The sequence below is a fragment of the Anopheles gambiae genome, chromosome 2 (genome assembly GCF_943734735.2).
Source record: "Anopheles gambiae chromosome 2, idAnoGambNW_F1_1, whole genome shotgun sequence".
Lineage (NCBI taxonomy): Eukaryota > Metazoa > Arthropoda > Insecta > Diptera > Culicidae > Anopheles > Anopheles gambiae.
In genome coordinates, this window is record NC_064601.1 from 9,858,664 (window position 1) to 9,886,147 (window position 27,484).

The 27,484-nt window shown below is 40.5% G+C and overlaps 1 protein-coding gene across 2 annotated transcripts in view; it reads left to right on the forward strand.

The window, feature by feature from the left end:
• Positions 1-24,726, forward strand: part of LOC4397829 (allatostatin-A receptor) — a 64,355-nt gene extending 39,629 nt beyond the window's left edge. Inside the window, exons 3-5 of one of the 2 annotated variants that reach the window (XR_009764916.1) lie at positions 1,289-1,447; positions 15,091-15,326; positions 21,534-24,726. Coding sequence is in view for 1 of the 2 variants with exons in the window: in XM_061645819.1 (XP_061501803.1) it covers positions 1,289-1,447; positions 15,091-15,192 (261 nt within the window). In the remaining variant the exon portion in view is untranslated. Of the gene's footprint in view, positions 1-1,288; positions 1,448-15,090; positions 21,501-21,533 lie in introns of those variants that run through there. The other variant, XM_061645819.1, reaches the window with a different exon arrangement.
• The last annotated feature ends 2,758 nt before the right edge of the window (positions 24,727-27,484 follow it).

Consider the following 27,484-nt stretch of genomic DNA (forward strand, 5'->3'; position numbering starts at 1 on the left):
ATTTGATTTCGACTATGCACAACCAATCTACCACACAATGAAATGGTACGTACTCGCTGGATTCGCTGTGACCAAAGTAATCTAATGGATGGAAACCCCCGTGAAACGTTGTTCCGTTTTCTTTTCGGTTTTGGTACTATCGGGATGAGCACCACTATTCGAACTGCAGCTCCGAAACGACTCCGTGACCCATTCCGTATGATATCATAGCACGGAAGAGCACGAGAGATCCATTAACAGCTTTGCAAAATGGGCAAAATAATCTGCATACGGTTGTGTGTGTGGTTATGGTTGTTGGGTTTAGAGGCGGCCATCAGTGCACTGCATTTATATATTCCATTCCGTGCTATTCCACCAGCCAGCCAAATATTGCACTTTGAACTATTTCTGTGCGAAGAACGAATCAATTTAGCTTAGAGGAAAACAGCATGAGTTTTATTTGATTCATAGTTAGGAGGACAAACACTAGTTTTTTTACTAGTTTTTAACAGTTCCGACAGAAATCAGGTCATGAACACTGACGAATCAAGTGTGTGCAAGAGAAACATGTGAAAAAGATCCTTAGAATATTGTAGAAAGCTTATTAATATTAATTATACTCATTCAGTGTCTAACCCGCTCTCAAATTGCAGTTCCCAGCTGCTTTAATGCAACCCATTTAATTTCGTTTGCATACTGTAGATTAGCACGACCTTATGTGTGTCATGAGAGTGTGTTGTACATCTGGCAAAACGATTGCCGTTGAGTACAAGTGCCATGCTACATAGTAAAGCGGCAATCCCGGCTCGTCATCAGCAGTGCTCAACACGGGGGACGGTACTCTACCGTACCAGAGTACATTATCCCAATTTCAATTTTATGCTTCGAAGGAACGAGATGCATCGGACACCATGTAAAAGCGGGGTCAACATGTTACTGCACATCACGGTGTAAATTCAATCTCATTAAAATGATAATTGCTTAGCAGCTTCCACTAAGGGCAGTTGAAGTAGTTCGGAGTGTTATTTTATGGACGTTGGTTTGCTTTTGATAACACAACACAACTATTTGCAGATGGTAATTTTCCACAAGGCGAACGTACCCATACCACACGAATGGCTCTTCGCTTTCAGCTGTTATCATGTGATGTTCAGCATCAGTCGGAAGTGGAATTGAGAAGCTTCAACAGAGCTTTTACGGCACTCTTTATTCCTCTGTACAATTTTCCACGTTGCGTCATATGGGAAGACAACTTCTCTGTTTGACTTTCTTTTCATTAATTTTCTCTCATTCTATTTCACGTTTTCAGGTCATCTTGGTCCTAAAGAGTGTGGACGTCTTTAAACCAGACACGCATTTTAAAATTTCACTACAAATCGTCTCGCACGTGCTGGCATACACGAGCTCCTGTATAAACCCGCTGCTGTACGCGTTCCTGTCCGAAAACTTTCGGAAAGCATTCCGTAAGGTAGGTTTACATGTAAGGTATCCCCTGAGGTTAATTTGGTAATTTTTTGTTGGTTTCTGCTATCGGATTAGATTTGTTCAGTTGGTTCTCCTTCGCATTAGACACAGGGCATAGGGAGCTGTGGTGTTTTCATCGTTATTTTCATCGTCTGTGGTTTAGTTGTCGTGACTAGTCATCTCACCGCGGGGAGCCATTTGTCATTCCATTATGTTTTGTAGAGTAAGATTGCGGTATCAGCGTTGCCGAGCAGTAAGAAATTGTATCGTTTCGCTCTCTCTCTCCCGTTTGGATGAAACAATGTTCTCTAGTTCTGTGGTTTATGGTTTGCGGTTGTTCTCATCTTCACTTGCTAACAATCTCTGTAGGCGTGGTGCTTTATTTTATTTTTTTCCCTTCCAAACATGTCACGGTACATGCTATTTTTTCCTTTGGAAAACATGGATTCCAAGATAAGCCAAGACCGTAAATAGTGACAATGTTTTGGGGTATTTTTTATAAAGAGACTAGTTAAGGCCCGGTAAAATCTACCGGATGTCCTCAAATTTCGAATCATTTTCAAACTCTACACGTTCAGTGGCAACAACCATAACTCAAACACCTATTTGTTCTTATTTGTTCTTACAACTATTTTAACCTTGTAACTTCCTGGTTGTTACAGTTCTTACTGTACATTGCAGAACCGTTAAATATCGATGAGGCTACTTTTGAGCCATTCTGATGTATATCTTAAATCTTAACTAACCATAAAATACCAAGTCACGCAATTTTGTAATTTTTTTAACTGGTGTTCAAAAATAAGGTTATTTGTTACGCACGTAAAGTACCAATGAATCTTATTTACTTACACTTATAAGTAATAACAATGATAATCATGATTGGCGAGTTTTATGGCCATTTTGATAAAACAGAATGTTCAGTAGCTGCATTCCTACTTATTTTCAATCGAACTGATACGTTCCATGCCTCTGTTGACACAAATGTATAATTTTTTTATTATTATTTTTTGGTTATTGGCGTGATTTTTTGGAAAGCATAGCTAAGTAGTAACCTCAACAACGTGTTCATTGAATAACGTATTGATGTGCAGTGGATTAAAAAATTAGGGTGCGTTCTGTTTTTTGTGCCCATAAATGTTAAGATTGAACTACAAAAATATGATATCGCACGTGGTTCGAATTCCATTTCTACTCTTTTTTCGACTTATGTTTCATACGTTAGGTAATAAGTAATAGATGCTTAGAACAATTTAAATGTAAATTTGCTTGGTCTTTAATTTCATGAGGGTCATTTCGCCCATCAGTCAAAAACGCCATCAAAATTTGACGTGTCCTTAATTATAACTTGGTTGTTCTCATCAATCAACAACATAGTACGGTGATAGCATCACATGGTAGATATCGCCATCACTCTTGATAGATACAGTCAGAATCTTTTCAGCCCTCTTGAGCACGTTACAGTAAGCATAGTTTCATTGTGGATCATTCTGCAGTTGACGCTGATCCGGCTGAATGCAGTGCGCACGGTTGTCTCACCTAACGCGCAGTATGTTGCAGTCATGTTGCGCAATGAACCATCTCTCCCTTTAGTGCTTTGTTCCGGAAGGACATCCTGAAATAAGTAGCTCTTCCCGCCCGAGAGCAAATCGTTACAAATTCAATTTTAACTTTCAAGCCATCAACATCCGCCGCTTTCTTGCTCGGAATTTCATCAAGGCATTTTAGCATATGGCCGCTTAGGGTCTCTCGGCTATATCTGCCTCTTATTGTCCTGCGTTGTCCTTGTCCCGACTCAGCCAATATTGCGGAGTAGTAGATTTGAGGGAGAAGTAGATTTGGGGCGGTCCCGTGGTACGTGGTCGTCGACTCGAACGACTCAATAACATACCCGTCATGGGTTCAAGCCCATGGACCGTCCCCTCGTAGCAAGGATTGACTATCCGGCTACGTGGTAATGAATTAAGTCTCGAAAGCCTATACAGGGCGGCATGTCCGCACAGGACGTTGTACGCCAAATAGAAAAAGATTTGAGGGAGTGTCCTTGTTCGACGTCCTGGGTATAGCAACCCGTTTTACAGGATATTCTGTACCACACTTATCTGCCGATGACGACGGTGTATGTAGTATTCGAGGTGCTTAAGCACCAATAATGAGTATGGTTGGCTTTATTAATGATTGAATGAATTGGAATATCAACCATTTCACAAATAAGATATTTTGCACAGTTTTCAAACATTTTTTTTTAATATTGCCTTGAATATCTTGATTTATAATGGGAAGTGGTATGAGATGGGACACTTTATCATCAGGTGGCTAATTTGCAACTTTAATTATTAAAAAAAAAAATCATTATATCCAATACCATGTGTTTTCAAATCGGTTTGTGTAAACAAAAAATCTAAGTAACCATTGCCCTCATTACCCGCGGACTGGCAGTGTGGTATTGAGCAAGTCCTTTCGCAGCAACGCGCGTTGCTAAGAGAGCTCTGCTCTCACCGCTTTCTCTCTCTCTTGCTGAATGTTTACTCTCACGTCATTGTGGCGATTTTCGATTTTATATATAGTGAGATACCATAGAAAAAACATCAGAATTTCACTGTGTCAATACAAGCATTCACGTCTATGTTACTTTGCTTCTTGGAATGTCTGTTGACAGTACATTTGAGCCTCCATAGAATGTGAGTTTGCAATCGGGTTTTGATTTTCTTACTTCGGGGTAAAAAAGTCTGAAATGATGTTGTTCTGTGCAGTTGGTTAAATAGCTTCAACATACAATTGTTTGCTTTGGAGTTTGTTTAAATGAACACAATATACCTATACGGCGAGACGAATCTCGTAGATCATGACCAAATGTTGTATTTTAAGGCTGTCTGTAAATGAATGCATTAAGAAGAGATGTTTTCATGATGGATAACAAACATACAGACTATGAATTACTCGCCCTAGGATATTGGCGACTGTATGGATGTTACACTGTGTAGAATATTACGTACCGAAGTTTTTATTCACTCTTTTCAGTTCAACAGAATGTATTTTTTATTGAACACAACCTTTTTCCTCTGAAAGTCGATCTTTGAGATGTTCGAGCATGGTACAAATAAATAACAAAGATGAAATTATTTACGCACACGCATGCTGGCAACAATTGTTTATATTTCATTAGGAACTCCAACCTGGTGCCCTATTTATGCTACAACCTGTACCATTCTGAACCTAAGAGAAGTACTGCAATTGGCAGAAAAACATTTTCATCAACCAACGGCATCAAACATTCAAGTAAAATCATTCCCATGTTTCCCTTTTTCTGTCACTCAACCTGTGTCCTTTTCCAAAGCAACCACTGTGACATTCGAGGAAGACGGGTAAAGTTTGCTCACGTGTTTTTGCCGTCATTTGCGGCACCTCTGTGTGATGAGTGTGTTTTCCGGTTGACGTGACCGGAAACAAAATTGATTTTCATCGATACAACTGGACCACCGAGGCTAGGGAGAGGTCCGATCGTTCGGGGCTGATTTGCATTTTGCAGCTTTCGCAGTTGGATGGAGGCTATGTCAACACGTGGCTTACGGCTTGTATTTTATTGGTCAGCCTGCAAAGGGTCGTAAAACGTAACGATTGCTTCAAGGAGAAAGTAATCAACCTAATCCTGAACCTTTGTGACAAAAGTGAAATGTTACATTAGCTGATAAGACACAAACCGTATTGAGCGGAGCACACAATGCAAACACGATAGTTTTTAACACTGAACAAAGGGTTTTGAATAGCATCTGCAACACACTGAGCGATGTTGTTTTTGTGAAATTTACTTTATAAAGAAAGAACAAACATACTAATGCCTAATAGCCGTTGTGCCGATCTTGGCGTATATTCAGATTCACCAGAACTTGTGCAAAGATTAAATTTACGACGAATTCCAATCATGTTTGCATCCGACACACTTACCACGAACTGTTGACTGTTGTGTTTGAATGTCAAATTGCGGAAATCGCAGTGCCTGACAGTTGGCTGACAGAAGAAGCGCAACGTATGTCGAATGAAATTATGTAGCTTTCGTTCGTAGAAATGTGGACTGATGTTCATTGGATGGCTTTTGAGAACAATTGCCGGCTTAGAGCTCCCTGTTGAGAGTTGAACATGTGAAAAGCGGTAGTTTGTTTCATGCAAGAATAGAGCGGACGCATTTGCAGTGTGTTCCCAGGCTCTTGGTGATTTCATTTCCGGTCTTGTTGTGTGAGGTGACATTCTGATTACGTATGCTCATGGCAGTGCGGATCGATGAACGGCATCTCATCTCAATCATATTATATTTGGACTTATCCGCACTGGGTTTGCTCTGTATCATTCATCTCTGTACCTTATCCAGCTTAACTCATTCCTACCAACCTTTCGCTTCCCTCCACAGCCTGTCTATTTTTTCAAACTGTATTGCACTTTTAAGTTTAGAAACAAAACAACCTAACCTGCCATCGATAGTGTGCAGCAGTGGAGAAGCAATTTTCTTTCTGCTTCATTATTTGGTTTTACTCTCAATGGCTTACCATCGGTTCCGATTCAGTTGATCATCATTTTCCAAATACTATTTTTGGCACGTAATCTAGAACGATTGCCGCATGGCAAAGGAGAAAGGTAAAAGAAAAACCATACGAACGTCATACACTTACCCGCACGTAGTGGTTCTGCGGTATTTCTGGCCGTTGGAAATTGTTTATTTGAAAATTGCTAAACGGCCAGCGGAAGAGGCCGTCTTTGCGAGGTGCGAACTTACGGATGGTGCCCGTGTAACGGACGTTTTGTTTATGTGCGCTAGAGAGAGAGAGAGAGTGTGTGTAAATAACATCACCTTGAGCCTTGTCGTAACATCAAACGATTGCAGCCAGACGGTGAAACTTCTTCGAGTCGGTGCCGAGTTGGCAAGGGCTTTGATTTTGATCATCATTTCTATCAACATCTCAATTGAGCTATTCAGTATGGAATTTTTGCTTCCATTTCCTTTTATTAGAGCGCTTTGTGCGTAAATGTATGACCTGATCGCTTTGTTAGTCACACGTGTTGCTATCGTTTGGCAACATCAGATAACAGCTACTTCCTGTCAACGTACAGAGTTGATATATGATGCAATTTAGCTGGGCGCAGAGGTAGTAAAAGCTTGTTTGGTAAGTTCCTAGAAGACGACAAATAATGTTCGGGTAAATAATAGAATGATAAACAGAAAAGATTTCCATTCGGTGGGTCAAAGTTTTGCATACAAAGTTCATAAGTCGCAAACCAGTTGCTTGGATCCTCTATTCTCTCCAAAAGGTCACACTGTCGCTGTATCATCAGTTTGGACAACAAGATACTGACTTGCAGCGAACGTGTGTTGATCTCGGCAGCCACACACGTCATCACTGCTCGTCGGCAAGATATTTCAACTTCAGAAAAATGTGCAATGTATCCGATGTCATGTGCATTCATGGCCAGCCCAAGGCTAGAGAGATTCGTTGGTGTATTCATACTGCTCGCACCGACGGCAGTATGCAGCAGCATTGGCGTGGCATACGAAACAGCGGCATTCGTGCATTGGTTGCCACACGATAAGAGAACGATTTTATTTTGTGCTAGGAAAATGGGAAACGACCCAACGAACCAACGATGAACACCTTTTCACAGCACAACATCCGAGTTTATCCGGTCAGGTGGGAAAAGGTAAAGGCAATCCAGGATCGAGGTGTACCAGCCGGAAGCAATTTGTCGTGCAAGCTCTCTGTCTGTTTTGAAACGATTTCCCGAACGATTAAAGGTTAATGGAAACGACGAACAGGATAAAGCGAAGTGTTGACCGCCCACGGTCAGGGATGGTGGCTTGGCGTTGTTTTTTATCGCTGCTCACAACACCATGGGAGCTCCCGGCCAAGGTCAAAGTGTTTGTGTGTCTGTAGAAAGGCAAATGAGAAATTTTCGTATGATGGTAAAGCTGTAAGCAACGACGTGTTACAAAGCGAAGTGCTCAGTGTTGTGATCATTGCAACGAGTAGGCAAAGATCATTCGTTTCATACCGTGCGTAGCTGTTTGCAAGAGGTTTTTCAACCTACCCTTGTCGTATCAACAGCCTTTGTGAAGCATAATTAATCCTTTTCAGTTATATATCGAGTGTATTATCACTTTGCTTTCAAAAAACATCATTCTTTTCATATATCTACAGACTTTCAAATAAATACAGTAGTAGATTGTGGCCAAAATAATAACCCGTTCAATTATCTGTTACATTACCAACCTCCATAGCATTTCAGTGGCAGCCATTTCATTTCATTTCATTTCATTTCATTTCATTTCATTTATTAATACAATATCCGCCATCAAGGCTAAATGAGGCAGACTTAAAACTAAATAAACCCTAACAAATAAACAAAATAATTCATGAAAAAACTAAGCCTAACTAAACTAGTCTAGACCTAGCAAAAAAATTAAAGAAAAAAAACATAGGTAGAGCGTAGAGACTATCAAAACTTAATGAAACTTAGAAGAATAATTAAAGAGAATTAGAAGAAAAAATACGGTTACGGAAAGAGTTGAGAGAGGAGTCGAAATCAAAGAGATAGTAAAAGTGGTTAAACAACCTGAAACAGGATAGAATAGGATCATTGAAAGTATAAAGAGTATGACGTGTTTCAATTGACAGAGGATCACGAGGACGAAGGGAACGAGAGGGAACATACAACGAGATGGACGAGAGTAAATCAGGAGCATCAGTATCAGAAAGTAATAAGCCACCAATAAAACATGCCTGAGACACTTGGCGGCGGAAGCTTAAAGAGTGAAGATTGAATAACTGCAATCGCGTTTCATAGGGAGGGAGTGAGGCAGCACCGAACAAACGACGAAAAGTAACCCTGGTAAAAAGGCGCTGAATGCTTTCAATTCTCGAACAGCCATCAATAGTAGGAGGATTCCAGATGATGCTAGCATATTCAAGAAGAGGCCTTACCAGAGCACAATAAAGGTTTCTTAAGAAGCTTTGATCTCTAAAAATAGAGGTAAAACGTAAAATAAACCCAAGAGTTCGATTAGCTTTTAGTAGAACCTCATCAAGCTGCAGTTTAAAGTTAAGACGACTGTCGAGTATAATACCAAGGTCACGGATGGACAAAACACGAGAGAGAGACGAGTTAGAGAGAGTATAGTTAAATGAAATAGGAGAAAGAGAGTGAGAGAAAGAAATAACAGAACATTTATCAGGGCACAAGCGAAGTAAATTGGATGAACACCAATGAACAAATGCATTAAGGTAATGCTGAAGACTCATACAATCAGAAGAAGAGGACACAGGTAAAAAGATTTTGATATCATCCGCATAAAGGAGATGACCATCAGGAGGTAAAACATTACATACATCATTGATGAACAAAGAAAACAGAAGTAAAAGTTGCATGCGCGTTGCATCCATGTCATCGCAAACATCCGGTCCAGAGTTTATTCCGTAACTGAAATATACTTTTGATTGCCATACTGTATGTTTGTCGGTTGCCGTTGTAATGTCACACTTCTATGTCATGATGTGTTGGAGCTTGATATAATTTGCGTGACAGTTAACGCACCAGGGCGAAGGGAGAGTTTGTTGGCAACGTTCTGAAGTGTATGATCATTTTGGCAATTTAAATGTCAAATGGATGAATGGTACAAACGGGCTCGTTCCTTATCTCACATTTAAAGCTGTCAAATAAACACAATAAAACTTTAGTGAGTATGTGTTCCGCACGAAAATACATATTTCACGAGAAATACATATTTCCAAAACAATGTCACTGAAAAGATGAACACGTTGAAACGGAAAGATGTGGCTGTGCTTAGTGCATTTGTTCCTAAAATTTTAAAATTATGGCTACAACCAACTGAAGTGAAGTTTAAGTTACTCATGAGCTTACCAAGGCATGCAATAAAAGACGACACTTTTGTGCTTGTTACACTACAGATTTTTTCCCACTTCAATAAAAGCAACTCGCAATATTATCGTTTAGGATGGGAGATGGGAAAAACAGAACGTGTACTATATTTTGGCTGTCAAGTGACCCTTGGTGGTTTGCTGTTTCGAGAATGTTTAACATACTTGAACTTGATTTTATGACCAAGTGACACAGACAAGCACTCCATCGGCACGTAGCTGTCCGTGCGAGATCGCCCGTACGCGATGGTGGTCTTTGAGTGACCTACTTTCCGATAAGCTATTCCTCATTCTCGAGAGTCATTACCTTGCGCCGTCATTGTTTCTCCCATTTGTCCGTCTTCTCTGTCGCAGGAGGGACCAGTGTTGATAGGCACAGCGACAGGCAGTGCCATCTCTTCACCATCCTCACCACTACCACCATCACCATCATCATGCTGCTGCAAGACACATTTCCGACACTTGCCGGCAAGCCATCTCCGGACCACGGCCTGACCGCCTCCCAGAGCTAACACACCGCTGAACCACACTGGTGGGACCCGATGTTTAACCTGATAAATATTTAATACGAGAGTCATTTCTGAGCCCATAATGTTAAAACCATGGCGAATGGGCTGCCGGAAGTGGCGTTGGCGTGATATTTTACTGCAGAACGCCAGGCCCAGAGAATAAGCAGGCACGCAAAACGTAGGTTGCGAGTATCAGCGTGTCTGCATCCTGCAACCACTCACGGCCAAAAACCACCGTAGAACGGTAGTGACACAATGCCGAAACGAGACCTCACGCTTTGACCGTCGCTTTGGCCGCTCGAGCGTTGTGGGAGGTGGCGATGGTTTGCTAAATCGTTTTCATCGGAATGAATTTATCCTCCGCGCTCGGTCGGAAAACTCGGCTAAAGTGTTCCGACACACTCACTGGGGAGAGACCACCATCGTTTGGATTATTTACGAGTAGACGCTTGCATGATCGGGATGATGGCAGTTGTGGGAGGTTGATCGTGGTTTGCGTAGTGCAGGAAAGGCTCCAGCGTGCCTACAATCTGCCGAAAGATGGTTTCAATTTGGCTTGTTTTGTGATACAGGCGTCTCTGTCCCGAATTGCCCGCAGTGCTTCCATGTTCAAAAGTTTGCTTGTGAATTTTTCATTACAGTGACGATGCTTTTATGTCTTTCATACAATTACTAAGGAAACATGGCATCATGGGTGGATAATCTTGGTCTTCGCCGAAAGGTAAAAATCAGTCAATTTGTGCCAACCGTATGACGCAGTTATATACATCATCCATTTCCCATCGAATGAAACTGTTGCATGTCTGCTGCCGCCCATTCGAAGCATGAATTTGCATACTTTTTTGTGCGGTTGGGTTTCACTCACGTCATGAAACAATGGATTAATGCGACAGGTACGGCGGCTTATCTGATTTAAAATGACGGGGTGTTTCACGTTTAGGCACGCACGCAAAACGGAACCTCAGCAGGACATTTGTATTTGAGCGTAAATTCTTATGTTGTTTCATAAAAACTGTTGGTTTTATGTACCACAACACAGTACCGTATCGGTTCGTGATCAAATCCATCCGAGTACGGATTAAATCCGGCTCTGTCTTATTCAATGATTGGTTGGAAACATATGTGTATGAGATCTACTTCTAATAAAACGCAAACTCCATCCGTATCATACGGTATGAAAACGTGTGAATTCTTTTGAATAGTTATACTCTGTTTCAGGCTATTCAGGATGGAATATAAAATCCATACTATCAAATCACATTGTTCTGTTGCCAAATTAAAGTGGTGTATATTTTATAAAGTAAATGTAACATTGTATTGTTAGTGGAACATTTAAAAAGTATTCTGATACGATGGTCAGCTTCCTAAAGAATCCACGACCAATAAAATGGGAGCAATCGAAAGACCCTTCTTCATTTTACCATTTGTCATATTTGGTGCAAATTGTCAGCAAACACAACTTGGACAGTTTCATACCCACCGGGGACAGCGATAGCGTGCTGCTCGATGCGCTAAATGGCAATGTGACAAATGCTGCAAATTCTATTGAATAGCAACTCGTCCAACTTCGGAAGCACAGCCAGGTATTCAACGGAACTCGTCCTTGTTTCCAACCAGCCAACCAAGCTATCCTGGGAGATTTCATCTTCCCTTTGGTCCCGGTACCCTTGTCAAAGTTTACCCATAACAGGGAAGGGTACTATTTCCCTGATCTGTGGTATTGTAAACGATAAAATTTAAGTTAGATAAAGCAAAAAGAACAAATAAACACAAAACGATATTTACCAAACAGTATCGAAAACACTAGGGTCCGTTTCTCCCTTCACTGTAATAAACACATAGTGTGTACAGTATGTACTGAGAATACACGTGACACAGTTATAAATGGAGCTACGAGTTAAGTTAAAATAGATTGTAAAAGTTTGTTACATGGTTCAAGCTGCTCCTGGGATCGTGGCGATTTATTTTTCTATTTTCATTCCGGTCCGTCTTCCTGTTAACTTTCCACAAACAATGAGAAATCAATTTAGTTTCAACGCTCCTTAACGCCGCAAAGCATACGATGAACCAGATTCCTGTGTATGTGTTCGTGTTCACTTCGCACGTAAAATGACAAAGTTAATAAAATTAAACAAGAGCGCTCAGCTTTCTCAGCAAACCTCGTATCGAAAACGCATCGTTCCACATTTACTCTTCCAGCCTGGGCGTTGCGAGTAGTTCATCTTCCACAAACTTGTCGCTTGTTACAAACTCGCCAAACAGATGGTGAATGGAACTCTTTCAAGAAGAAATAGAAGGAACCGGAGAAAATTGTTGCGGAATCGAAATGGCAGGAAGGCTGATACTCTTGATGCATGGGCCACAACACATGTGCTTTTCATGTGTTGTTTCCTGACTGCGCTAGTTGACAAACAAGATCGCGGTTATGGGTTCACATAAAATGAGTTCCGGTGTTTTCTTGCTGCGTCTCTATAGTGGAACTTGCTCGTTTGTTTTCTTATTTTTAAAGCTTTTCTTTCCCTTTTCTTCGTACCGACGTAAATATGTATATCAGCGCACTCATACAGCTGGGTGTGCTCTGACTGACTTTACTGTTCGCTCCTCGCGGGAAAGTTGTTGCTTTATGCAACTCAACACAATAGACTTCCCCCGTTGGGACATGTGTAGATGTATACCGGTCTGATGAGGAGCACACACGAGGAAAGGGTCGCGTTGATGAGAATGTTGGCTCCTGTGCTCCAGTGAACTAATTGCAGCTGCGCTTGCTGCGGCTTCTACTATACACGTGTGCTGCACGAGCTGCTGGCGTTCCTGGTTGTTGGTTGTGATTGTGTGCTGGCTGCTTTCATACCGCTCTTCACATCTTAACATGCAACTGGCGCACAACATGGAAATGTGCACACAGCACTGATAAAAGGCGTCCTTGTGGTACAGCGAGTGAAAGAAAGTGTCGGTGGGAATGGTGGATGGATAGCGACGGAACAGATTGCTGCGGCAGATTGAGTGTGGGATGCTTTGTCTAAATGTTTTTGTTTTATGCTGCACGCGTACACTGCGGCTACTATTGCGATTTTGAGATCGTACCAGAACATGTTGCAGTAGTCGTGCAGCAAAGGGGAAGAGAAAATTTATTTAACGTACTTCCGTTGGGCACTAAGTACGCCCTTTGGCTACTAACACTGCTAGTCGTTGTATTGGTACGGTGAGGTGTAATTAGCGGTCACAGGGGAAGCGGGATGAGTTGTTGCCAGAAGTTAACGACAATTGGCAAATCGTCTGAAAACGTAAGCATAAACAATTGCGGTCTCTATTTGAAACGGTAGTTTGGCTGAGGGCTAGACGCTTCGTACAGTGCAAGAATAGCAAAATAAATTAAAAAAGACCAACCTAATTAACAGCTTTCAGGTTTTAAGGGAAAGTTGTACGCCCTAACAGTGCAAGCTACAGTTTCAATATAACAATTGTATGAATTCAAAAAGCTTTCAAACATAATTTTTATATTGAATTTCATAGATCCGGTCGAAGGACCTAACCGGTTTTTCAACAAATATTTCAACAGCCATGATAAAATAGAACCACAAAGGCAATAATTCAACACCTTCATTAATCATACACAATGCACTAAATCCATCCAGAATCGATTTTAAGCTCACAGCGTCACCATAAAAACACAGCACAGAGATTAAATGATTTATTGCACCTACCACGCACACTAAGCTTAAATGTGACTAATTTGAATGATAAATGTTCAGCCCTTAACCGTAGTATGGGATGAAATTGATGGCATAGGAAGCTTATCTTAGTTTGCCTTTCTTCCTTCTCTCCAACTTTGCAAACCATACGCGAACGCTGGCCTTGTGCATTATGGTGTGAAGTGCAGTGTTAAAACGTTTTACTTTTTAAACTATTACCCCCACCACCAACATCACTCTACGCATGCCCATTCATCATAGTAAATTGCATACTTGCTCATAAACACTTTGCACCATCATCATTATTCTTCTGCTACAGTATCCTTCTGCGTTGAAGCCGGTGTTGGTTGGGATTGTTTTGGTTTTGCCTTCTTTTTTCCCAGCAGAATGCCACTAGAGAGCTGTCCACAAACAGTCGATGGGGGAAAATGCTCAGAACAACACTGTCGACGTGAGAATGTAATAATGTTTTGCTGCAGTCTTTTTCTTTTGCTTGTAACTCTGTTAGCCTGAGCCGGATGCATCATGGTGCAACCTTGCTCGTACCGACAACCATTTAAAAACTTTAATTTACTCTTCAAAAATGAATGTATTAGCATTGAAATGGATAGTTGGAAGGATAAAGTTTGATTTGAAATTCGGTTCGGTTATTGCTTAAAGCAAAACTGATGTGCTCTTCAAAAGGCTTTAGCTGCGTACCATTTATCGTTGGAACTGTAAAACCTCGAATTTTACTTATTTGAATTAAACGTTGAACGTATCACAAAAGGACAAATACGAAAGGCAGAAGAATAAACCGAAGGCTGAAGGTGTTGTCAGTACAACGATCCGTAAACGAATGATCTTTATTTTGACATTCAGGTTATCGCACAGTTGTCACGGTGATGGTCATATTCTGATCCGGCATATTGAGCACTATGGTCTTATCAGGGGTCAAATCTCCAGGATATTACACAACCTCTTTTTGTAATATGCATTTTAAATTTTTAAGAGTTTGTGTAAGCCTTTCCTATCCTTGATTGAAAGGCAGTATTTACTTAACTTATTTTTTCAACATACATGCACATCGACGTACAAGTACTAGACTCTTAAGGAAATAGACTCCTCGATACTTTTCTTTTTGCACGAATATTAAAATTGAAACCCTTTCTACAACCTATCCTATTTTTTTGTAAATAAACACACACTTACTGATCCCTTCACTGTGCCAACGTACCATGGCGTACGCTCGGGAGACTTGTAAGGCAGGCGGTACATGGGCACAATATGCCGCGTAAGATTATGGATTATTGTTTCGGCAAAGTATTCGGCAATAAACAACCATCACGTACCATCCGCTGGGAGCATAACCGCCTTTACGTCACCTACCATTGTTGTTGACTGATGGGATCCCTCTCAAGCGGGCAGGAAGGAATCGTCCACCATTCGACGGACGGCCGTCTTTTCGTTTATCTAGCTCTCATGAGAGATTTACTACCATTTCATTGTGTGCGTGTGTTTCTTCTGTCTTTTTTGTACCATTTTCAGATTGATTACTGTGGACCGGGGAGCCGTCGCCAAGGCAGCCAGCGACATATGCCACTGCCAACGAAAACGACGCGAACCGGCAGCTGTCCAGACATTTTATAACCGGAAACAATGGAGGAAACGTCCGTCACCTTCGTTTAATACACTCTTTGTTTTCGCACAGTGCAGCCCAGAGTCTCCTTTTTATCCTGTCCTCGACAGATCATCAGCACAGCGGCACAAGCTTCTACAAAACGGTAAGCTTCTATGGGTTTTGGCTCATTTCTGGGAACACAATATGTTTGTTTGTTGCTATAGTGTTGGATTGGTATCAGCATCAAGTGTGTAAATAGAGGAGCTTTAAATAACGTTTTAAGCCTGAAACATTAAAGGAAATTTGACTTCAATTAATGTTGCGTCCGTAAATACAGAACATCAAACAGAACGTATAATTAATAGCAAGAATTCGGCGCATATCGTTAGCTATACGAACAAACAAAAACAAAGATTCCTTCCGAAGTTCTGAGCTACACAAAACTGTTTGATCAGCCTAATAGAAAGATGAAATAGAATTACTACAAGCTCAATCTTCCAACATTTGCAGAGCTGTTGAAGCATAAATGAATTACACGTAAAGTAAGTTGAACGACTGGAATCCAATAAATCATCCAACAAAGCAGTTCTATTTTAGCAACTTAAACCTTTCCACCGCTATCGACCGGGGAAAAACACAACAGAAAAACAGATTGGCTGTGAGGGTGAGTTATGGTTAGGATCAAAATTAGGATAGGGCCGCAGGAAAATGAAACGAACCCACTTTTCAAACCAAACACGAAAGCTCATTATCAACTCGCCTCGAAAAACCATTAATCGGATTTGGTCTAACACGATCCAACCCACGGTTTACAATTAAGTGTGAGAGTGTTTTTTCTTCTCTCCTGTTGTTGGCATAGTATTGAGGTTTTCCTTCCAGGAAATTGTATATACTTTGGATGTGGCTAAAATTTATCTAAACCATTGGGATTGTATTCATTTTGGTTACGTCTTAAATGAAGAAAGTTTGAAGAAATCTAGTCCACCCACTTACTAACTAGTACGGACGATATGCAAGGGAAAAGTGGTGAGGGTTTCAGTCCAGGACAGGTATCTATTGTACAGTACGCGTAGCAGCCACACCCATGTCCAAGGCTTGAAGTTATCTGTTTGTGATCTTTCATTCCACCTTCCGTATGACAAAGCCCTACTGGGAACGCACTGATCCACACCATACAAATCTTGCTAAGTTGAACAAATTTTGCTGAATTTTGTTGAATTTCTTTCAGCCGTACTCTGGGGTCATTCCCATGGGTGATGGAATTTGAGGTTGGGTTGGTAAAGATTAGAAATGTTTTCGCTGGTTTGCTCGACCCGGGTTGCGTGAGACGGCAAATAAGTAATCGGCAAAATTAAATAAACTCCCTATGGTTAGGCGTTGGAAGCACGGTAGGTCCATTCCTTTGGGTGGTGAATTAACTGGTGAATACTTGAGGATGTGTAAGACTAAGTACAGAACAAGTAAATACAACTATTTCATGGTTAATGTTTAATGGGGATTTAAGGCTTGTGTGATATCTCAGCGGATATTCCTAACGCAATGTACTGAACACGGTAAATCCTGTACGCACAACTTTTATTGGTTGCGACTTAACTCCTTCGCGTTTTTCATCAGACTGACCCACTCCACTCGGTCACAAAATAAATTTCATAATTCCTCTCTTCTCTCACTCTCTCCTTATCTCTTCATTCCCTCTCTGTTCCCCCTTAACGTGGTCCGGCAAACAGCAGCAACTCGCTTGCCTCGCTTCTCTGGTCCGTCCGACCACACAAGCCGCCCGCTTGCATTCTACGGTGGGTTTCGCGGAATTCTGGCCGGTGTCGATGAGATCGAACAACAATTGCGGGTGCCGCCGTTCCAGACAATTGTCGCCAAACCAGATGCCACTCGAACAGCCTTCCGCTCGCTCCTCACCCCGCACCTCTCTCTCCTTCCTCAGCCCACCTTTCTCGCCCGTTCCTTAGACCGCGCATCTCGCTCGTTCCATCGAAATGGAACAGCTTGTTTACTGTTGCTTTTCTTTGTGATTTGTTGCTATCAGGTGGCTGCTAGAGATAGTTGAATATTACTTGAGAGTTTTTTTGAACTATTTTTGTTATTGCGAATTCGTAACATTGTAAAACATTTAATGATATCTTAAATATCATCGAATGAAGCAAATGACAGAGCACTTTTGATAAGCAAGACAAATTTGATACAATGTATCAAGTCAAGCTGGTAAGCTACCCGCGGGCATTGCGCTTGAATGCAACAGCTTAATGCACAATGCATTTAGTGACACAAGACAAATGACACAGCACTTTCTACTGTCACAGCGCTTTGTGAAACTTAATTGAACTGGTGCACAGGCTGGACTGTCCTTTAATCAAAAGCATTTTCTCATTTCCGGTCATCAGCTGGTCCACCGGAGCTGGCGGGAACATTTAGTTCCTGGAATAAAATGAAGGTTACACGGGAGCAGATAAAGCAACTTAAAACTAATAGAAAATGAACTATGGAAGAAAAGGATAAAGTAGAAAATCATTTTTTCTTGTTTTCTCATCACCGGCTCATCCCCGCCGGCAGTAAATGGTCGAATAGCCAATAAGGTGGTTTAGTGCACTTTAGGGAGGAAACAGAATACTGTTTGCAAGGAGATTGCCACTGGTTTTTCCAGAGATTCGTTTAAAAAAGAGTTTTGTGAAAAAGGGCCTTACAGCCATCTACTACCATCTATCATTCAGCATTCATTAAGCATGCCGACAAAATGAATGTTACGAACCGAGCCTAACAATGAAAGTGAAGGTAAAATAGGTTCAAAAATGTAAAATGCTGGTCTGAAATAGATGTTGACCTTTTTGCAAATTTTATTGTTTGTTCAAATTGGTTTTGAGAGTGCAAGTCATACATTCATAGATCGCCAGCATTCCTGGTGCTAATTTATGTTTTTGCTTGATATTTCATGAAAAAGGTTCATTGCGTGTATCAAATACATATCCGAGGCAGGTTTTGTATCGACACGATACAACCATAATTCTTCGGACTTCGATTGCTTCAATGGGAAATGTGTGAGTGTGAAATGAAATTGCACATTTTGTTCCACGAGAAGCATCTTCATGAAAATATTGCTTGCATTGTATTTTTATTATTGGCGAAATATTGCTTTATCAATCCACATAAATCTCCAGGTAATGTCTGTTGTATCGTGAGTTTTATATCGATTGCAACGGAGAGAGCTATACGTTTTATTTGGAACAGGCTGTTGGGTGCGGTTTAAACGGTGTTTTTGGATTTTTCTCAAAAAGGTGTGTGAAGCAAGCTACGATAATTTCTTTTGATTTTATACGTAAGCGTTGTAACGTTTTATGGATTTTTTTTGCTTGTAAAATTTCTAGTAGAAATTAGAAGAGAAAGTCAATGCTAACAATCAACTTTGCACATAACTTTTCACAGTTATTTTAAATAAAGGTAGTTGTAAAATTAAGGCATAACAAGGGACTTATAGACATTCGTTCATACACATTCGCAATAGTCATTATCGTAGCTCTTGAAATTCAATTGGATTTTTAGCCTAGTACTGCTGTGAACCAGTGTACTTGATGGCAGGATAAAGTTTTACTTACACAAACGCACGACTCGTTTCATTCAAGGCTAGCATTTTATCTATTACGGCAAGAGCAATTTCACGCTTTCACAAGCAGAAGCGTAGACTTGAGAAATGCTGCGAACTTTCAACTATCACTCAACCATAGTCAAAAAAGTGTTTCCGGTGATTTGTAAAGCCGAGTAGAGCAAAATCATCCTACTTCCTGCTTCACTTTTTATCAAAAATGTCAAGAAACTTCAAAGAAATTGCGTAAAAATGGAATTCGCCCCAAAAAAAGCACATCGTGCAGACAGTTTTCGTCGACAGTTTCCTCGTTTTTAAAACATTTTTCGCATTTTCCATGTTGTATTTTTTATACAATAATATTTTCCAATGATGTGTGGTTCCTGGTTCTTATTTTTGACAGTTTTTCGTTAGGAGTTTTACTGCCTGCCCTCTGTGACGAGAGTATCAGAGCGTCGACCCTCATAAACATGAAAAACTAAAACGAAAAATTTGTGACCAAGCGGAAGTGGATAAAAGTTTATAGCAAAATAAAATAAAGACAAACCGACGCAAGGAGCAGGCAGAAGCAAGGTACATTTCAGTTCCGGAACTTTGAGCATGCAATATACCGTTGCTCAGGTTTCCATTAACTGTACTAGAACGCACGCTACCAGGATGTAGCCTGCGGGATGCAGGGTAGGTCGTCGGAATGCCTAGAGTGACGGACGTACGGAACGGTAAAGTGAAGAAAGCGTACGAGTAATAAAAAGAAGACTGGATGCCATTTTCCCTTCCCGTATTGATTGACCCTGTTCTTTCTTCGGTTTGGTTTCGGGGCACGGGACTCTTCTGACGTTCAGCTGGTCGACTGGTGAGTTCCATTTCCGGCTTAGATTAATATGGATGGATAACCGTTTCGAGATGAGAGCAAGATTACTGACTACATGGCACGTAAGTGAAATTGTGTGTTCCTTTATCGAAGTTTATGAACTGGCGTTGCCGGCCAGAAACGAAGCTCGGTCCAATTTCGGTCCGTGATCTGGTTACGCATTTGCTACTTCGGTCTATGGGGCTAAGTAAATATGCATTCGTGCTCGATAGATAGGAAGCTCCATCTGCCATAACGCTACGCTGCGTAAGGTTTTTATTTTGCGAACAAATGAATTGCACACTCCATGCAGGAACAACAACGACGTTGATTAAATGGTAGAAGAAAAAAGAAATCTTTTTATGTATTTTTGTTTTCAACCAACTATTTGGTGTATTTTTAGTGTTGACAGCGTTTTGGCTAACAGCGATTTTCTCCTGGTATTTTATAACGATATCACTGGAAAATTGAAAAGTACATTAGGTCAGAAAGTTTAACCATGGATCCACTGCATTCGTTCATTACTGGCATATGTGTGGAAAACTATCCCCCGTGGTGCACATTAAACTTCCATCATAAGGCAAACACTCTCACACTGGCAAAGAGCGGAAAAGCACACTCGTACCTAGATCCTGATGGATCACCAGACGAAGTTGAAAGTTTTCAATGCATTTCGAGTTGTGTTATGAAAGAGTTTTTGTGTTTATTTCTTTTTAGTTCAGACGATACCGTTATGTGAAGTAATACCTTCAATCATTCTATACCGTATCAAGTGTGGAGCAAAATAAAGTAAATGCTTTATGCCTGGTTCTACGTGTATTTCATAAAAGGGACTCGCCTAATTGAATCAACAGAAACTTGTCGTCAAATGAAACGTTCCTCATTGTGAAAGTTGAATATAAAGCAACAACCGGACGGTAAAAGTTATTACTTTATTTTCGCTTGCCTGCAAACTCATGCCTTCTGCATCCACTTGCATCCGACGAACTCAACCGGCAATACAAAGAGTAATGGTCAATGTTTTCTCAGATACAATATCAAACCAGCTGTACAGTGTGCTTTGTTCTCTGTTGGTAAATGTGTCACTGGTATTTGCTTACACTATAACTATGCCAACAAGATTCATCCCTCGAGGGAAAAACGAACAAAAGGACAGAAAACAATGTAAAAATCAGTAAAGTTTCTGTAAAATTGAAACAATCACAATTATACATTGAAAACAACTGATAGTTGTTTTGAGTGAATTTATAACGTTGATTGCTGCATTGGTAGAATGCAATTTTTAATAAGTACGAGATGATTTCAGTAACAAAAGATCAACGTTTCCTGCTTTTTTTTCAAACAGAAAGTATCAGATAGTTGATCAGACTTGCATTTGCATTTTATTTAAAATTACAATAATGTGTAATAATCATAGCGTTGTAAGAGCATCATTTTTTAAATTAATCTAGCTGAATGCTCTTCATGCCATTGTTTATGTTGCAAGTAAAGAATATACCATAAAAGTTCAGTAATTTGATGCTGGTCGTCCATCCCAAATCAACAAAGTAACATTCCCTTGGGCGTTATAAGTAGCAAAAAGTTTATCGTTAGCTTTCATCGCAATGTTACGACAGCAGCACAACGTAATGGAGGTTGGCTGTACCGACATAATTTGCATGTAGAATGAGTTTTTGTGTTTAGGGATTTGAACCGGTCGGTGCAGCTAGAGGTTAAAGTTAAGTAAACAAAAGCGATAATTGGTTTGTGAAAGTTTAAATTTTGACACAAATATAACATTGAACGAAAATTGTAATTAAGTATTTTTGCGAGTGTTTATTCATACTATTCCTGTCCATAACAGGGAATAGTACATTGAACATGTGCATTCGTACAATAAATGCTGAAATATAATTAACCTTGCTCTTGTTTTTTCCCTACCTTAATTACAGGTTCGCCAAATGGCTTAACAGAGATGGAAACCGAACTAACCAATCGTTACCATAATCACTCTCATCATCATCTTCATTATAAGCGGTAGTAATTACCAGATCGTTTCGTACCGTATGGTGTGTTTATCATAATGGACTCAATTTGCAGGTCCAGCCTAATCTCCTACTTTATTAAATTTCAGCTGTATTGTATGAGGGTGCTAATGCTTTACAAACAATACTGAATGGTAGTGATTGGTACGTGTACTAGGGAACAAAACCAAAATCTAATATGAAACAGAGCTTCACACATCTTAAAAACTGTGTGGTTCAATTAAGCTGTGCATGTATAGCGTAACACGCACTGGCGGTTCGTTGCTTGCTGTGTGTCTTTGCTTTCAAACGACTGAGGCTGGACAAATGAGCCCCACCGGTGTTCTGCGAAGATCAAGGGCAGGAATGGTTTGTGTACACGTATGAAAATAACAAACAGAGAAGCAAAAGTAAAGGATACCGTGATTTCCCATGTTCCATTCGCGTCTGGCACTCTTGTAGGAGCACCTGTGCTGCTTACGCCATGCTTTGTTTGCACGTGACGACTGCCAAAAATCGATTCGGATTTGTTTCGGGTCACCGTTTGAGTTAAGTACGTGACATCAATCAAACCAAGCGTACTAGCGGATCACAACACAGCGGATAAACTGCCCTGCACAGTCTCGCTATACGGACGGAAAATTGTGTCGCAAACAACGCCAGACAAAAGGGGTACCAGATTGTATGCTGATGCTCTCTGCATTCCTCATTTGTGCAAAGTTCATGCTGAAATTTGGCCGGCACCACTTTTGGGTCTCTAAAACGCGCCCCGATTCGCGCATTGTGCTGCTCGCTGAGCAAAGACTGTCACAAAGCTATTTTCATCAACATCACCATCGTCATCATGAACATCATCATCATCCGCATTCTTTTCACTGTTTGGTTTTGCAGAGTGAGGAAGTTTGGGAACTTCGGCGACAGTTTGCTATAAAAGTTCCTTCTCGCCATTCAGGCGCACATTGGGTAACGGACGCATCGAAAGAAAGACACTGTGGATGGTGGAGCACGCTTGGTTCGGTGGTACGCAAACGTCATAAATCACTCTTCATTGTACTCAAAAATACCCATATCAACACATCATCATATGCGTCCCGAGATTATCCTTCATCGCCATCTTCTATCAACCACACGACACAACTGCGAAACGCTGATTTCACTATTTCGCCAGATCATGGCCCTATGAGCTTGCCTTATACGCAGTACTTTCAGCAAGCGTAAACCGGCTGATCCGGCTGAAGATTCTCATGAACTACCGACTTTACCCGAATTGATGGAAGCTAACCCTGCATCTAATACACATAATCCGTCCGACTCTCTTTCGCCGTTAATAACTTGCAGAGAGAGCACTCCCGGCGCATCTCGCTCTCTCATCCCTTCGATCGATCAACTAAACATCTACTATCAAAACGTATGAGGATTGCGCACAAAACTAGACGAGTTACGCCTCTCTGTCTATCTGAGCTTGATATGGATGTGTTGGTGTTAACTGAAACATGGCTCGATGGCTCCATTCCGTCCTCTCTTATCTCGGAGGATGCGTATGTCATCTATCGCTGCGACCGAAATTCTCTCAGCAGTAACCGTTGCCGTGGTGGTGGTGTACTCATTGCCTGCTCTTCCATGCTGAACACGTCAACTTTATCACTGCCGTTCGACTCGCTGGAGTCTGTTTGGACAATTGTTAAGCTTCAAAACCTTGCAATCTATATCGGCGCCGTTTACATTCCACCCGATCTGCGTTCTTCCGAAGAAGTCCTTGACGATTTGCATGAGAGTGTTAGTTTCGTTGCTGGCAAACTTAAATCAAATGATCTTATGGTGTTACTTGGTGATTTTAATTCACCATCACTCTCCTGGCAACCGTTTGCATCGTGCGTTAAGCACTTCATTCCTACTGGTGTATCTCGTGAAAATGTTTCTCTGCTTGATGGAATGTCGGTAAACGGTTTGCTGCAATTATCTGGCATAAAAAATATACGCGGAAGTCAATTGGACCTTCTATTTGCCAATGCTGCCAATGCTATGCCTTCTTGAAGCGCTGCTCCCCCGTCATAGCTTCACCTGTTCCACTCGTCGCGCTAGACAATTATCATCCTGCTCATGAGACAAGTGTGCTCCTTACGCACTCTCGCCCTGCATCCTCTCAACGAATACCTACGGCTCGTATGTTCAATTTTAGGAAACTGGACTACCAAAAGCTTCATCGTATTTTTAGCCGGTACCGATTGGTCCTTTACTGATGCTGACTGTGACATAAATCAAGCTGTAGCAGCGTTTACTAATGTAATCACTTCCGCCTTCCCTTCCTGCTGTCCTCTCCTATCCTGTCTACCGATCCCGTCTTCGCTCCTTTTCCGTACCATAAACTCCTTCCTACTCCTTCGAGAATAATTGTATACTATAGTCAGTAAGCACTATTGCTGTAACCCAACGTGGCCGAGCAATTAATAAAATAAAAATAAATAAATAAATGGAAAATTATACCGAAAGCAGCTTGCAAAACGTGGGCCCATGCTTGTATATCTGTACTTGTAGGAGCGTGAACTTTCCCATCCATCAGCAAACCAAACAGTGGCGTAAATAGTTGTCCTTCGATGAACAAAAACGGAATGTACGTAAAATCCCTCATTTATTCTGCGCGACACAAAAAAAGAAAACTCCAAACAACCATGTGCTTTCCTGTCGGCAGCTGCTGCGTGGTACTTCCTTTTATAGCAAACTCTAATCGATAGATAACAAATATAACAAACGATTCGATAGAGTAGTAGTAGTAGAGATGTTTATTGTGGATAGAAAGAAAAAAATAATACATATAGAATCGAACGTTCTTTAACATTGGGTACGCAATGTGCTGTCCTCAATAATCGGGAATTTTTATAGCATAGCTGAGTATAATATATGTTGTTTGCTGATTTTAAATGAGTATATGGGAAAAGTGCAAAAAAAACCCATGCAATTTTAGACTTAACCTAAACACATATATATCGATTCGATAGAGAAACAAATTGCTTTCTTAGCCAAGTCAAGCCAGTGTACGATAAACAATTTTTAAAGTCTATCCAACAGTTGAAACAATAAACATTTGCCCGAAAAGCATCACGATCGGTTTTGCTGTTGCAGTTTTATTTCGATGCCATTTCTGGGAACAATGTAAAGTATTGGGGGAGAACAAAAGGTTTGTTGGGAAAATTATTAATTAAAATGCAAATTTTACTCATTATTGTTTAAAGATAGATATGTTACTGTTTTTTTTTTTTTTTTAGAATTATTGTTTGGCCATTGTCAATACAACCTCAACCCTTAGCCATAGTTATTTTTCGCTGTAGGTTCCATGGTAATTATTGCCGGCCTGTACCTGTTCGCTGATGATGACCTGTTCGCTAACAATCCAGTTAAATAAACATAATGGACATGGGAGTGCTTTATGTTGGGTGTTCCAGAGAAACGTTAATTAGATCTTTTGATGGAACTGTCCATTGTTGAAAAAACCTTTTTACATTTCATATCATTAACAAGTTAATACAAAATAACCAATGCATCTCAATCAGTGCGAATGTTACGTGTTAATATTCAGTTTGTGTACTGTTCTCAACTGCAACTATCATCTTACACAACCTAGTGTTACGTGGAACCACTTAGTATTTGATTGATTTCTTACTACTTTCACACTAGACAAGCTTTTGATCGGGTACAGTAAACTTCTTCTCTCTAGATACAGTTTTTTCCGCACTTCCATATCACAAGTTTTATCCATTATTCAACATCATCCACCAGGCGCCTCCATCCCGCACATCTCAAGACAAACGTTTTGCGCCAGCGTTGCTATCGTGGTACATCTCATAGCACCATCCAACGAGAATGTGTACGTGAAGTTGAAAGAATGAAATTCTCACAACCACATCCGTTGCCACTAGCATCCAGCCACCCACCATTCACCTGTGATTATTTATGAGCATAACCGCATTCCTCCCACCATGCACAGAGTGCTGAATGTTTCAGGGCACCCCGTTCCACCAACTAACTACGAGGGCAAACTTTTGCCATGGTCAATTTCCTTTCTTTATTTCAGCATCCGGACGCAAAAGTCAAACCAAAGTTACATACGAAAACGGATCAAATATATCAAACGAGAACTGAGGACGCGTAGTTTTGCACACCGGCTCAACACCTTCCGGAGGAGTGTTTTGGTTTGCTGCGTTTAGTCGAGCTACCTTCTCTAGCTATTGGGCACAAGAACGGTTCGAAAAGTGTTGGAAGATCTTTGTCCTAGGCTGGGTCAATGTGTTGAGATAAATCTTGAGACTCAGTAGAGAAAACGTTGTTCATGTCGCCGGTCTATTTTCGGGGGTTAATCTGTGGGTGTACACGCACGATATCACAGTTTGGCTGTTCTGTACCGTGTGTGGATGCTTTGTGGATGAGAAAACTGTTGTGATAAATTCAATAACAGGATACTGTACTGCTTAATGTCTATTCTTCCGTTGAAATAGATGCGGAAACCCATTGATAAAATGGTAAAATTGAGATATGATTTTGGTTGTAATTTTATGCGTCATAATGTAGATCAAGTAATGATGTAGAATTTTATCTTATTTTATTTGATTATTTTGTTGTTTGTTTTCATATATTTACTAAATTCAAAAACAAACTTCATCAGAGATTTCATGTTTTTACGGGAGAATAAATTATTATCATTTAAAGCAAGAAAACAGGTAATTATTATTTATAATCATAAATAAACAGCCATCAATCAGTGATTTCAATGTTGCAAACAAACACGATAAACTTCAAAACACTCACCTCACGCAAAACCAACCCAATAACTCAAATCTTTTTGGAGCGATCTGTACCGGTGTACCGATGTACCAAAACCGCAGAATGCTCCACTGCACCACCGAATGGAGACGATGTAGATCGTAATAAGATGTAAACATTCGAGCTCATATCTTGCTGCGTTTTGGAGAAATAATTGTATGTGTACTGGTTCGTATGTGTGTGCGTGTGAATCTCCATCAACATGGTTCCGTCGTTTGGAGGTGATTTATGAACTTTACCACCTCGTGCTATGGGGTGCATGATTTATCACCTCAAGCCAACAAACGGGGAGTGTTTTCTTCTTCCTCTTGCAGCTTAAGCTAAGCTACAAGCAGTGCAAGACAAACTACCAACCATGGGAGAGAAAGATTGAGGGTTTGCTCATGTTTATGTATATTTGGTACCCTTCCTTAACGTTTGGCGAGCCAACTCAGGTCAGACAAGTGATCTAGGAAAGCATTCTTTTCATGCAAGATTTTCCTCAGACCAAGAGTAAGAAAAGGTTCATGGATTTTGGCCAATATCGCGTTCTGCTTTAGTGGTAACTTACTCAAACACATTACAAAGTGACACATGGATAATAAAGTTATAGCCGTCGACGGAGGAAATAACATTTGAAGCAGTTTACGTTCACAGTTTTATAAAATGCAACCATCGTTTGTTTTGTTAAGGAAATCAAATGCATATTAGTAAACATATTAGTAAACATAATAAGCATATTAGTAAGTTAGTATATTTTTATATACTAACAAATGTTGGTGCCTCTATGGAAGCAGCTTACGAAAAGTTGAAAATTCTAGTTAACCAATTAATGGATCACAAACGACTATTTTTCATTATAAAGCTTCATTTTTCTAGAAGTATGGAAATTTAAACCATTTTTTTAATTTCCTAGTAAACCCTGTTTGCTTTTTAATTCATATGGGCGGTATTGAACATTTTACTGCATTAAATTTCATATCATACGATGCGCCAAACCTGCTCCAGCATAATGGGCCATAAATTCCAATTTACAACTTTTTTCGTAGAATGCAGCATCAAACCATAGAATGCTGCAGGTGGAG